The sequence below is a fragment of the Bos indicus x Bos taurus genome, chromosome 26 (assembly GCF_003369695.1).
Source record: "Bos indicus x Bos taurus breed Angus x Brahman F1 hybrid chromosome 26, Bos_hybrid_MaternalHap_v2.0, whole genome shotgun sequence".
Lineage (NCBI taxonomy): Eukaryota > Metazoa > Chordata > Mammalia > Artiodactyla > Bovidae > Bos > Bos indicus x Bos taurus.
The window spans coordinates 6467969-6482032 of record NC_040101.1 but is presented as its reverse complement, the minus strand read 5'-3'; the positions used below and the strand labels follow the sequence as shown (position 1 = coordinate 6482032).

Sequence of the window (14064 nt, the reverse complement as noted above, 5' to 3'; positions counted from 1 at the left end):
GGCTACAGTCAGACACGACTTAGTGACTAAACAACAGGGACCTCAGAACTCGAGCAACTGCCCAGTAGCGAGTCCTTGTTTTTTTCTGTTTCCCCCTTCTTTATATCTTGGCCTGGGCTCTGGGGAGGTGCCCCCCTCCTAATCTGAAAATGCCAATAGCATCAGACTGAAAAAAAGAAAATATAAAAAAAAAGGCCTGAGGAGAGCCTATCTTTAGCTAAAAGAACAGGAGCAGCATGAGCCAGTAAGAGATACATTGTGGCCATACCTGACCTAATTCTGCCTCCAGGTGAGACTAGAAAAAAGCCATGCCCTGCTGTCCCCACTGGGTACCACATCCTGGACATGGCCCAGCCCTGTTACCCATGCCTCCCTACAGTAACAGGCCTCATCTCTTCCCTGGAACAAAGCCTGTGGATGGAACTTCCCAGTGGATTTCTTATCACCACAAAGACCAGAAGGAAGCAGGGCAACATTTTGCACATCTTGAAAGAAGAAAACAGTCAACCCAGAATTCTATATCCATGGAAAATATTTTTCAGTAATGAAAGCGAAACAGACATGTCCAGAGGAAGGAAAACTAAGAATTTTTCACCAGCAGACCTGCTTTAACGGAATAAAAGAAGTCTTTTCAGATAGGAAGGAAATGATAACAGAAAGAAACCTGGGGCATCAGAAGTGAAGAAAGAACAGGAGGAGGGATGGTATGAGTAGGTCCTGTAAACCATTCTCCTTAAGTTTAAAAAACGATGCTTGGTGGTTAAAAGCAAAAATGACATCTAAAGAGGTCTCACTACGTTAAGGTAACACTGAAGGCATCCACATCACAGAGGGAGAGGAATAAAGGGGCGGAAAAGATGGTGAAGCTCTACCTTCCACTTGAAGTGATAAAATATTGATACTAGTAGACTGTGATACATTATGTACATACAATGTAATCTTTAGAGCAGCAGTTTTCAGTTAGGGGTGATTGTGTCTCCTAGGAGACCTCTGGCCATGTTTAGAGGCATGATTACACACACTACTGCCATCTACAGTTGGTAGAAACTGAGATGCTGCTAAACATTCTATGATACACGGGACAGTCCGATGCAACACAGAGTCATCCAGCCCAAAATGTCAACGATGCTGAGGCTGAGAAACTCTGCCCTAAGGCAGCCAGACAAAAAAGTACAGACAGACATATTTCATAAACACTATAGATGAATCAATATGGAGTAGTGAAAAACGTTTAACAAGCCCACAGGAAGTCAGGAAAGAGGAGCATGATAAAAACATTAAAAAGATAGGCTTCAACTCTATTAATAATTTATATTAAAAGTAAATGGTCTGTATACACCAGTGAAAAGCCAGTGACAGAATGGATGAAAAATACATGCCTCAACTATATGCTGTTTCTCGGAAACTCATTTCAAGTGAAATGACATAAGTAAAAGTAAAAAGATGGAAAGACACATTCCTTGCAAACCCCAGTCAAAAAAAAAAACACAAAAAACTGAGCGAATGTATTAATGTAAGATAAAACAGATTTTAGGACAAAGTCACCAGAGCCAAAGAAGGACATCTGTTGTTGTTGTTTAGCTGCTAGGTCACGTCCAACTCTTTTGCGACCCCACGGACTGTAGCCCGCCAGGCTCCTCTGTGCATGGGATTCTCCAGGCAAGAATACTGGAGTGGGCTGCCATGCCCTTCTCCAGGGGATCTTCCTAATTCAGGGATTGAACCCAGGTCTCCTGCATCTCCTGCGCTACCAGGGAAGCCCAAAATGAAGGATGTTACATAATGATGAAAGGATCAATTCACCAAGAAGACACTGCAGTCCAGATTGTTTTGTACCACAAACAACAGAGCTTCAAAACACATGAAGTAAAAACTGATGGCTGAAAAGAGACACGTGTATAGCTGGAAACTTCAGCATCCCTTTCAGTAATCTATAGAACTACTAGATGTAAAAAGCTATTTTATGTATCAAATGGGCAAAGCTTTGAAATATTAATACTTAATACCAGCAAAGTCACGGTGAGACAGACGCTCTGTACTAGTACGGGAACATAAGTGCAGGTTAGTCTTGAAAAATATTTATATATATTCAGAGGCTTAAAATGGTTATACCATTTTCCTTACCAGTGATTACATCTTTGTACTTTGCATTCGGTTTTTACTTTTGTCCCCACCTCAAGTTTCCTGTCATACAAACAGAAACCATTACTTCCAACAGCATAAAAATGAGATCGTACACATAAAGTGTGTTATATACTCTTGTAACTGCTGTACAGAAACTAAATCAGTGGTAGAACACTGTACTAAATGCTTTCCGTGGATGGTCTCATTTCCCCATCTCAGGAGCTGAATTAACTGTTTTATATAGGCGCCGAGAACTTAAGCAACTTGTCCAAGTTCAGATGCTGGCAAGTAGTGGGGTCCGGATTCCAAGCACCTCCATCAGGTTAAGAGCTGCAGGCGTACCTGGGCCTGCCTGAGTGCAGGGTTGGCCGGCAGGGGTCTGGCAGGGACGCAGGGCACACGAGGAGCCTGGTGCAGGGGTGGGAGCCCTCGCTGCGGGGAACTCGGCCAAGGGGCGTCGGGGGCTTTGAGGGGTCTGCTGATGTCCACGTGCTGACATGGCGGCACTCTCCGGGTGTTGTCCTGCGGGATCAGAGCAAAGAGCCACGATGTGATCATTACTGTGTATCCCCGGAGGACACGCAGTGCTAACGCCTCTGCTAAACGTGCGGCAGGGAAGGGGCTCGAGGAAGGGCGAGAAATCAAGGAGTTACAGGAAAGGGAATCTATTATCATTTATGTAAATGTCAGAATTCTAACAGAAGCACCCTTCTCCACCCCCAAATCTGAACCCATGGGGATTGACTTTTTTCTTAGGTTTTAATTTCTTTCTTGAGTATAGTCGCTTTTCAATGTTGTGTTCGTTTCTACTGTACAGCAAGGTGAACCACCTATACATATACCTATATCCACCCCCCCTGCTTTTTCTTTTTAATTTCCTTCCCATTTAGCTCTGGGATCAATTTCTGTTTGAATTTTTAAAAATTGGATTAATTAATTAGCAGGTAGGTGCAAGGCACCTCAGCAAGTGCCGCCACGTGTAAAGACACAAACCAGAAATTTAGGAAATTCCGAAGGACTTGTGAAAATGAGATGCAGTTCAATGTACACAAGGCTCGATGAGAACCAAGGAAGGAGGAGCATGGGGGATTCTGGAAGCCAAGGGTGGAGGCTGGGGCTGGGTCCAGAGGAACACTGCCCACATGGCCTTGTTTTTAGTGACAGATGAGATTGGAAGCAGCGTGAGCCTCACACACCCTGCCCCTCCCTGCCTACCTCTTATTCCTTTCCCTCTAAAAACAGCTTTACTGAGGTTTAATTGACTGTTAGTTTCAGTCAATATTTAAAATGTACATTTGGTAAATTCTGATAGAGGTTCACACCCATGAAACCATCACAAGAGAAACAATGAACATACCCATCGCCGTCATCAGCTATGTCTCATTTTCACTAGAGCTTTGACTTGTGAAGTCCTTCCCTTTCCTTTTCCCAGCAGCTACTGATACAACTTTGGTCATTATAAATTGGTTTGCATTTTCTAGAATTTTATAAAAATGGCATCATTGGTTTGGTCTGGCTTCTTTCACTCGGCATGATTATTTTGAGATGTACCCAAGATATCCTGTGTATCAATAGTTCATTTTGTCTTATTCTGAATGGCACCCCACTGTGTAAATATAACAGAATGTGCTTACCCTTCTACCTGCTGATGGGTATTTGGGTCATTTCTGGTTTCTGGTCCTTCAAAATAAAGCTGCATCTTTGACTCTCACAAATAAAGCTGTTTTATCCTCATGTCCATGGTTGGGTGTGGAAAGTGGCAATGCTTATTAGGAATGGCTTCTCTTTGGAACCCAACTCTGTACTTTTTGGATTGAGGGAGATAAAATAGATTTTCTTTTCTTTTCTTTTTTGCCTACTGAATGCCTGATAATGGTTTGAAAAATCATTTGTCATTTATTGACACAAACACTTTCCTGCTACAATCTGGACTCTTGTTGAATGAGTTCAATACTCAGGAATTCTTGTAGATACATCAGAAACACTTGGTGGGGAAACAAAATGTCAGAGTGAACGCTAGTCAGCATTCACCAGGGCAGTAGGAAAGTTAAGAGACAGCAGGGAGCGGGAGGCCCTTTAAGGATCCAGCTCTCTGAAGCTGTGGGCTGGACAGAGCTTCCACAGTTCGTGGTTGGAGCAAAATGGGCCCAACCAAGGGCTCAGGGTAATGCTTAGAAATACCTTGGGAGTAGCTCTTAGAAATACCCTCATTGTGACTATTAGAGATATCCTGGGAGTAACTCTTAGACGTACCCTCAGTGTGACCCTTAGACGTACCCTCGGTGTGACCCTTAGACGTACCCTCAGTGTGACCCTTAGACATATCCTCAGCGTGACCCTTAGACGTACCCTCAGTGTGACCCTTAGAAATACCCTGGGAGTAGCAGGGAGCCACAGAAGCCCCCCTCCCCAGTCCATGGCACCCTCGCACCACAGCAGGGGTCCAGCGTCAGGACCCGGCCTGAGGACAGGCCCAGTCACCTCTCCTGCCCCATGGAGTCCGGCCGCCTGGGTGAAGGCAGGGTGGTGACCAAGACCACGTCCCTCCCGGGATGTGGGCTCAGTGGAATCCGGCACCCTGAGCCTCTCCCAGCCCCAGCCGTCACCTCGGGGAGCCTCTGTCATCCAGAGCGGGCTGACCCAGCGCTTTTCAGGAAGAGTCTCCGGGTCGAGTCCCGCTCAATCTCTTGTTGAAACACCCGCGTCCTCACGGCTCACTCACTCACCTCTCGTCTGTTGGAAACTCACCTTAGGTGTGCTGGAAGGTGGCGGCTTCCTCGTCGGGCCTTTGCTGAGGTGGGTGAGGTGGGCCTGGCTGGGCTGGGAGCCCCTGGGGGGCCGGGGAGGGCGCACGCACCTGCAAGTCAACCCCAGACACGCTCTGTGGGGGGTGCCGCACCCTCTGCCCAGCTCCGCTTTCCCCATTTTTCACAGAAACGCTCAAAACACAGCTCACTTCTTTTAACTCAGTGTGTTAACCATGCAAGAGAAAAGGTTTAATCTCTTACAGGACTAAAATATAAATACTGAGTTCTTTCCCCCAGAGCCATTATTCTGTTAAACTAAAGTTCTTGCAATGCATAGGAACACGACTTTGTGACACCTGGGAGACTTTTTGCATAAAGCTGGCATTTTAGCAACATCTTGGAATATATTTGGATCAAAAGCTACCCCAGCTGATAAAGATGTTTTAATATCCCATGTCTTACGAAAATTACCAAGGTTAGGGTGGGGAAAAACACACCAGTGGAATTCATCAACACCCTGCTTATTTATGTAATAAGCAGCGAATAGTTTGAGGAGAAAGCGAAGCGGGCAGCCAGTCCGGCAGAAACGTTAAAACACCAGACCAACAGAAAATCTGACCCCTTCTTTGCTAAGGAAACACAATGATAAGCAGTTGGTCGCCTTCTTTCAAATGCCATTTCTTGAAAAAATGACCCCGACCCAGGGTACCTTAGCTTTTCGATGGTGTTTTTTTTATCTGTAAACAGCAGTCGTATCAACGTCTTCCTTTTGAGGTAAACCACACATCCAGCAGCAAGAAGACAGAGGATGGTGACCAGAATTCCTATCGTTAAACCCTGGTTATCTGAAACAAAGCACGTTCGACTCAGAGAACGAGGCAGTTACAGTGAAATATGGGGAGTATGAAATTGTGACATTTACGGCAAAATGAACTTGGAAGGAAAGACCAGAAATGCAGTGAGTAAATCCTTGAATGGTGTACGGATAAATTAGCTTTACTTCAAAGGTCGTGCTTGAGGTACAATCTGCCTCGCCATCATTCATTGCTGACAAATCTGGAACTTGCTAAAGGGGAATATAACCTGGCAGTTGGGACCACAGGTCTGGCCACATGGGCCCCCCGAGCGTGCCAACGGCAGGGGAACGGCGGTCAGAGAAAGTAACAGGGAGCTGTCACTGGCATCCCATCAGAACCAAAGTGAAGTGAAGTCAAAGTGCTAGTTGCTCAGTCGTGTCTGACTCTTGCGACCCCAAGGGACTGTAGCCCGCCAGGCTCCTCTGTCCATGGAATTCTCCAGGCATGAATACTGGAGTGGGTAACCATTTCCTTCTCCAGGGGATGTTCCCAACCTAGGGATCAAATCTGGGTCTCCTGCATTGCAGGCGGCTTTTTTTTTTTTTTTTTTTAACCATTAGCTCCACCAGTGGCCCCCAAATTGAAGTCTTCCCAGCCCCAGTGACACTCTTTCAGTCTCTTTCCTTCTCTCATTCTTGGGGGTTGGAATCTGTTTTACTTTTGTTTTTTCAGTTTTTTTAGACCAAGATCTTACTTCTGGCTATCGTCAGATTGGAAGGTGAAAAAGAAAACTCTGTTTAAATGAAACACCCTTGGATTTTGTTTTGTTGTGTTAGGGACTTAAAACACAGCCTGTGGGGGGCAAACCTCCATCTCTGGGAGGATGCTGTTTACCTTCTCGAAGGAAGGATCCCCTTTTCTGTGACTTGATTCCATTTTGTTTAGTACAGAGACTCTAAGATTCCTCAAGGATGCAGAAAGGAAGGGAAAATCGAGCTATCGAGTTGGTTTGACTGCAGCTGTGGCCAAGGGCTGTCTGTGGAGGGCTCTGGGTGCCAGGAGTCGGGGGTTCACCAGGGCTGTGGGTTCCTTGGGAGCGCAGATCTCAGTTCACCGGTCTGTTCTCCCACCGGCTGCCAGGGTCTGTGTCACTTGGTAGGTGCCCCACAGTCCTTCTGGGCTGCTGCTGATGGCCGTGGTGGCAGCTTCTGTCACCCAGGCTGTCCTACCTCTGATCGGGATGTTTGGCTGGTTGGGAACCAGAGAAGCCGCTCCCACCCCAGGGGAGAAAGACTTCACACCCTGGTTCTGGACTTTGTCTTCAACTGACAGGTCCTACCAAGGATGTGTCTAAGGAAGACAATCAGTATAAGACTGTCTTGATTCACTTGTTCAGTGTTACTGGAAAAGGCTTGCTCTGGTTTCCCGGCTAACACGCACCTCTTTTGAGACTGAGCCGGCAGTCTAGGGGCCTCTGCTTAAGGTCCTATTATGTCTTAACACAGCTCATTAAAAAGGCTTCCCTGTCCTTCACCATCTCCCAGAGCTTGCTCAAACTCATGTCTATCGAGTTGGTGATCCCCTCCAACCATCTCATCCTCTGTCGTCCCCTTCTCCTCCTGCCTTCAATCTTTCCCAGCATGAGGGTCTTTTCCAATGAGTCAGTTCTTCGCATCAGGTGGCCAAAGTATTGGAGTATAGTTTCTAGTTTCCTCAAATCAAATCCCTACGTCTTCAACTGATCAGTTATTAAACACTGGCAGGAGCAGCTGGCGCCTGGCAGATGCTGGAGAGATACTAGCTTCAGGGACTTCTGAGCCCCGGTCACGTGGGTGGCTGCATTGAAGAGTAAGACCCGTGGTGTGTGGCCTTCCCTGTGTAACCCTTGGCCGGCTTCTCAAGGCCCCTCTTTTGTAGGTGTTTTGGGGGGAAGAAATTAAACCTATTTTATGAAATGATGGCAATAGTGGATGAGTTTGGCTCTTCAGTTATTTTCATTTAAACAATATTCTTACCCGGTACAATGAAGAGTTAGTGACTCCGTGGGTTTGCCATGTTTTGGCAGCTCCCAACCCTGAGACCCACTGGGGCCCACACTAAAAAGACACTCAGAGCATGCGGCCTGTCTCCCACCATCCTCTCCAATTCCTTGAACATCTGGCTCACTTGAATGTGGATGGAACATTCACATTCTGATGTGGCAGGGTTTCTGATGCATTAAAAACGAAAACCCTGATGTTTTTGAACTCTTAATGGCCAATTTGAAAATTAAGTTGCAGCTGAGAGGCCAGCCATCAAGGCATGGATGGCAGTGAGGAACAGGGAGGCTGGGCCAGACCCAGCTTATTATCCCCTGGGATGGACATGCGCTAAGAGACGAGACCTGGAGGCCCTTTGACTACCTGCTGTGGGGCCAGGCTGAGAGGGCAGGACCCTGGGCGCCCTTGGAAGCAGCACTGAGACTTGTCCCACCTTTCAGTACAGGGATGACCAGAAGTTCCCTTCCCTTCCTCACAACACGACACTGCCTTCTCTAGATGTGCCTGCTTGGAGGGGCTCTCCTACCTGGCCCTGCAGAGCAGTGTTGTGTCTGTTGTCATGGAAACACCGGCCAAGCCACAGATTCAACCCCACCCATCACTGCAGGACATACAACTTCCTCCGTCAGCCACTGACTGAGTGCCCCGGGGGCTCAGGTGGGCGCTAAGGTGGCAACACAAGTGTATTTGGGCAGTTCCTGCCCACCCTGCCCCTGACTCCCCAGCAGGGCTCATGGTGGGCTCTCTGCACCACTGGACTCGCTGCTTCCACTTCAAAGGGGGCGTCACCCTGGCTTGCCTCCTCACTGGCTGCCAATCTCTCAGAGAAGACGGCCCTGAGCTAGGAGACCACTTCTCATCTCTGGGGAGACAAGAACTGATGATCCCAGCACAGCGGCCCTTGGGGGTCTCTAGATGGGTAGACCTATGTCTCAATCTTAGCTGTGTGACTCTGTGAAAGTTATTTAACTTCTCTGAGCTTCAGGTCCTTTGTATGTAAAGAAAGAAGAAGAAGAATGCCCACTTTCATAAGGGTTCAATTAATGCCTGAAAAACATGAAGCCTGGTGCCCGTAGGGAACAACAGCTCAGCAACGGTGACTGCTGGGCTGGGCCCAGTCCCTTTATGAAGAGGATGGCATCTTTCTAGTAAGAGCTTTAAAAGGCACTTGACTTCACAACTCTTGGCCTCAGTAAACAAGGCTGGCCTTGACCAAGCAGTTTGAACCTCCAACCACGAGGTGCACACTCACTTGGCAGTTTGTGGTAGAATGACCTTAACTGAGAAAATATCACAGGCTGAGTGTGTGCTCAGTCGCTCAGTCATGTTCGAATCTTTGCGACCCCATGGATGGTAGCCCGCTAGGCTTCTCTGTCCATGGGATTCTCCAGGCAAGAATACTGGAGTGGGTTGCCATTTCCTTCTCCAGCGGATCTTCCTGACCCAGGGATTGAACCTGCATCTCCTGCATTGGCAGGTGGATTCTTTATCACTAGCGCCACCTGGGAACCTGGAAACCTCAGCCTCTGAGCAAAGCAGAGCGAGGAGTCTCTGCAAAGATCAGGGAAGGATGAGAGAGGGTCTGGAAACAGGGGCCTCGGCCTGTGTCAGGTCACCTGGACCTGTGGGGTCCCCACCGGGTTTCCAGCTGTGCACCCACCCAAGGGCTGGCGGGTCCTCTGTCCTGCCTGCAATGGTCCCCCGAGGGCCCGGCTTCCCGTGCCCCTCGGGAGCTCGGCCCACTCCCCGGGACACGCTGTCACCACTAACCTGCTTGCCGGACGGGGCCGCTGTCCGTGCTCCCTCCGAAGCCAAACCTGTCACAGAAGGGAGGTGCCCAGTGGGGCTCGCAATGGCAGTTCTTCCTGTTGTTGCACACCTTTTGGGCAGAGGGGGACAAAGACACCAAGAGGGAGGCAGGGTTAGGATGTGTCTCCACCTGGGGCAGCGCCAAGTCTCTGAGCCCTAACTGAGCCCCATAGCGAAGCAAAGGCCCTGTGGTCAGTGCCCCCACCACATGGAGGCAGCCAGACTCTGGACACACCACTTCGAGGATCCACCCTGCACCCAGCACCACACCAGTCGAGAGCCTGAGGCTGCAAATATAACAGAATCTGCTGTTGTTACATCAGCAGCTGTTGAGAGAAAGATGGAGACCATCAGGGCTCACCGGCCCCCTCCCACCTCTTTTCTGTCTCAATTTCCAGGTGCCTCTTTTTGGTTCCAGGAAACCCTCCCAATCTGGCTGAGATGAGAAGACCTCTCAGTAGTGAGAAAGGGACCCTGCTACTGGGACATGAAATCCATGCCCTTGGGCATCAAGGGTCTGACAACCCCGGGCAACTTCAGACAGGATGCTAGGGGAGGCTGGGTGACTCGGGGTCCCACAGCAGTCTGACGGCCAGGCCTCCTGCTCCCCCTGATGCCCACAAGGTACCGCCTCCCCAAAGTCTGCTCTGATTCCTTCAGCAGACACTCCGGAGGGCTGGTCCCAGCTCCTACCCCGCTGAGTGGTGGACACAGCCAGCAGTGAACTGTGTCCTGGTGAAATAAGAGGATGATGGCTCTGGTCCCAAGCGAAAGGGCTGCTCAAGAAGGTGGGAGGGGTGGCTTTGCTCTTGGTGGGCTCTGAGGCTCCACAGAGGGGCCAATGCTTGCTCACCCTGTGATCCAGGGCGACTGATGCCACCTGTGATGACATTCTACTTGTTGCTGGTATGTATTATGGTACATGGATCTGACTGAACTACTACAGGAACCAATGGAAAATGATTATGAAAACAAGAGGGAATCCTTTCTAGAAAGACAATGAGACTGAATGCTTTGGGAATGCTGTATGGCAGGTAAGGCCCTAAAAAGGACTTTGGACAAATTTGGAATGGGAAGGACAACTGAAAAACGATCGGGAAAAGCTGCAAAATAAAGGATTCCTCATTCAGGTTGCTCGTGAGTGTTGCAGTTTCCCTTGCACTTAGAAAAGCAAACGGCACATCGTGGATGGCGCGCTTTGGGTGGTTCTGTGTAAGGAAGTCAGGGCTGAGCTCCCATCCTGCAGGCTTCAGCTTCACGTCAAAATACTGCTGGATGGGGCCAAACCCACGCTTTCACGTTTTTAAGGCACATTAAATGTTGGGGTGTATATCTCATTTGTGATGTTTCCCAGGTTGTGATGAGTCAACCACAGTCAACATTGACAAACCCAGATGCTTCCAACAAGAAGGCCAACAGTCAGGAAAGCCCGTGATAAGTGAGAAAGTACATTTCTATGAAGCTCACATGAAGCAGAATGAACTGTCACGAGCACCTCCCAGACTGCCTGGAGTCTGAGTGTCCTGCCGTTTCCCCAGAGACCCTGCGGCTGGGGCACCACCCCTGGGATTCAGGCACTATCTCCTGCTGTGAACCACAGTCAGGGGCCCTCTGGACGGCTTGTGGCAGAGAGATTATAGCCCCGACAACTGCCCCCCCACCCCAGAGGGGCTGCTGGTGAGCCTGGCCTTGCTAAGGAAAGGGTTGGGGTCTAGCTGTTACTTGTTCCCAAGTCATGGCAGCTGCTCAGCCCCCAGGCAATGCGGGCCTTTCCTCTCCACTGTGTGGATGGGATGCCAGGGATGCTGGAGGGTCAGGAGTCCAGGCTCCCTGATCCAGCATTGCTGCTCACTGGCCACCTAACGTTGGATGTGTCACTACCCCCACGTGGGTCTGGACTCCATCATCAGTCAGATAATGAGGCTGCACTAGATCATTCCCTCCAGCCATTAGGAAGAAGTCTACGATCCAATGAAGACACAGAAAGACTGCGTTTTATGCTGACAGTCAGCTACGCTCACCACCAACAAACCCATCTGAGGTGACACTGCAATCCCTCATGGTTACAGCACAAAAGTAATCTTATGCAAACCTCCATAATTCTGTGTTAGAATCATTGGCAAGTGTCTGCAAGTTTTAAAAATAGAATTTGAAGCACCATTTCTGCAGAAAAGGCTTCAGAAAAACAAATGAACCATTGGCATAGCTAATCAAGATTAATATGATTCCATTGGAAATAATTAAGCCCATCAGGAAAAATAAATTAGGTTTTGAACAATTAGAATCCTCCCCTCCCCCAAATCCTCTGAACTAAAACAACAGCCTTCTTTAGTTGAAACCCACTGTATGTGATTTCAAGAGCATGTGGTCAGTATGTGCTGTCTTCTTTGTTTTAATTGCTTTTGGAAATATTTCAGTTCAGACACATATTCTGAATCTTGGTTGTGAGAGAGACAGCTCCGTTTGAAACGCTAATGAAAAACTCTTCATGAAGGAAGGTTAGTGTTAAAATTACTTTGAAGATGACAAAGTCCTTTCAAAAAAATCCAGAACGTCAATTTAAAAGATAATTACCGCTCAATCTGATTTTCTTTGTTAAATAAAATCCCATTTCTTATGCCATGTAAAGGTCAAAGAAAATGAATGTCTTCAGAAGAAAATAATACTGAGGAGACAGTGCTATGTTTTTACAAAGTGATGGATGGCGGAAATCCTTTACAAAGGAATGATTTAGTGCTGAGCTTAATTATGGGCTGGCTACATGAAGGCAGTTCACCTACTTACCCCCCTGCCGTGGCACTGCACTGCACACTCATGCACACCAAAGACACTGACGTTCTGACACCGACGATTCAGGCAGATCTGGAGAAGGAGGGAGGCATAGTAAATACCCATGTCCATCTACAAACACACACACATGCATCTGTGTATTAAAGAACAGAGGAATGGATAAGGAAGATGTGGTACATATACACAATGGAATACTACTCAGCCACGAAAAAGAACGAAATAATGCCATTTGCAGCAGCCAGGATGGAGCTAGAAATTGTCACACTGAGTGAAGTCAGACAGGGAAAGACAGATATCATGCGATATCACTTATATGTGGAAACTAAAGAAAAAGGTAAAGATGACTTTACCTACCAGAAAGAAATAAGAGTCACAGATATGTAGAAAACAAGCTTATGGTTACCAGCGGGTAAGGGTGGGGGAGTGATAATTGGGACATTGGGTTTGACGTTACACACTATGATGTATACAATAAATAACAATAAGGACCTACTATATACATATATATAGCCCAGGGAACTCTACTCAATACTCTGTCATGACCTACATGGGAAAAGAATCTAAAAAAGGGTGGATCTATGTATATGTGTAACTGATTCATTTTGCTATACATCTGAAAGTAACACAACTTTGGAAATCAACCGTACTCCAACACAAATTAAAAAACAAAAAGCAAAAGCAAAGAAAAACTCCAGGAAGACCATCTTTCAGTTAACGCACATGGCAGAGTGCTGCTCTCTGCATAGATTGGGCATAGGTTCTGATGTCCACCTCCAAATTCAGCCCGTTCCAAGACTCACATCAATGTGCACATCATGGGAGTCTTCTATCTTCATGGCAGGTTATATGGTTTTGGGCAACTCTGAAATTACGTTAACTGATTTCCTCATGACTTTTGTTTGGAGCTTGCAACAAAATCTACATATCGCAGCATTTTTGCCCTCATTTTTTCTCTACTATTAAAAGATATAGGAGAGAACAGAACAGCCTAGTCCTTCACCTGGGCCAACAGAGACTCAAAGACTCCAGGAACCCAGGGTCCGAGAGTCTTGCAAGGGAGATAGTAAAATATGGGAACTTTCCCCAAATGCTGACTGACAAGCATTATCGTTGATGACATAAACCATCAACAGAAATGCTCAACAGAGGAGAACAGACGCTTCCCTTGTATTTATCAAGCCTCTGCAGAGGCAGTAATTTGCTAAATGATACTGGGCTGGTTGAAAGAATTTAGTCTCATTTCAAAGGTGCATAATATAGTCCAGACTCATGGGATCAGGCTCTTTATCTCCCATAAAATGTTACAAATTGGTGGAGTCAAAGGAAGAAAAGTCGAATTTTTCGATTACAGAAGTATTTTTAATCAAGTAGGACCTTCTGATGAGACATTGACCATCTGACCCCAGCAGCTTATCTAAGGCAAGATGAATGCCCTGAGAAAGAAGTGCTGGTTGAAGCGGCTCTCAGGGCTGGTGGGGTCGTGGCCAAGTGGACTGGCACATTTCTGCTGATAAAAGAAACTGGGGTTGCAATGAGCACAGCAGGACCCCAGGCAGAATCACAGCGGATGGGTGCTGCCCCCTCACAACGCATGGCCCAGGCTCAAAGATGGCTTTCAAAGAACTGGAGCTCTGCAGGAAGGAGATGAAAGCACATTTAATTTTGCACATGAAGTGAAAAGCTCACTGATAAATTGAGTCCTTGGAATTTCAGTGTTCAGATGCACCTGGCCTTGGTTGTTCAAATCACCGTTTAAGT

General features: G+C 47.5%; 1 protein-coding gene across 1 annotated transcript in view; it reads right to left on the bottom strand.

Moving 5' to 3' along the window:
* ADAM12 (ADAM metallopeptidase domain 12) overlaps positions 1-14064 on the bottom strand; it is a 395901-nt gene that overhangs the window by 28189 nt on the left and 353648 nt on the right. Inside the window, exons 17-21 of the mRNA XM_027529319.1 lie at positions 12301-12378; positions 9478-9586; positions 5581-5716; positions 4873-4981; positions 2467-2646 (exon numbers count right to left, since the gene is read on the bottom strand). Of these exons, the coding sequence (XP_027385120.1) occupies positions 2467-2646; positions 4873-4981; positions 5581-5716; positions 9478-9586; positions 12301-12378 (612 nt within the window). The remainder of the gene's footprint in view (positions 1-2466; positions 2647-4872; positions 4982-5580; positions 5717-9477; positions 9587-12300; positions 12379-14064) is intronic.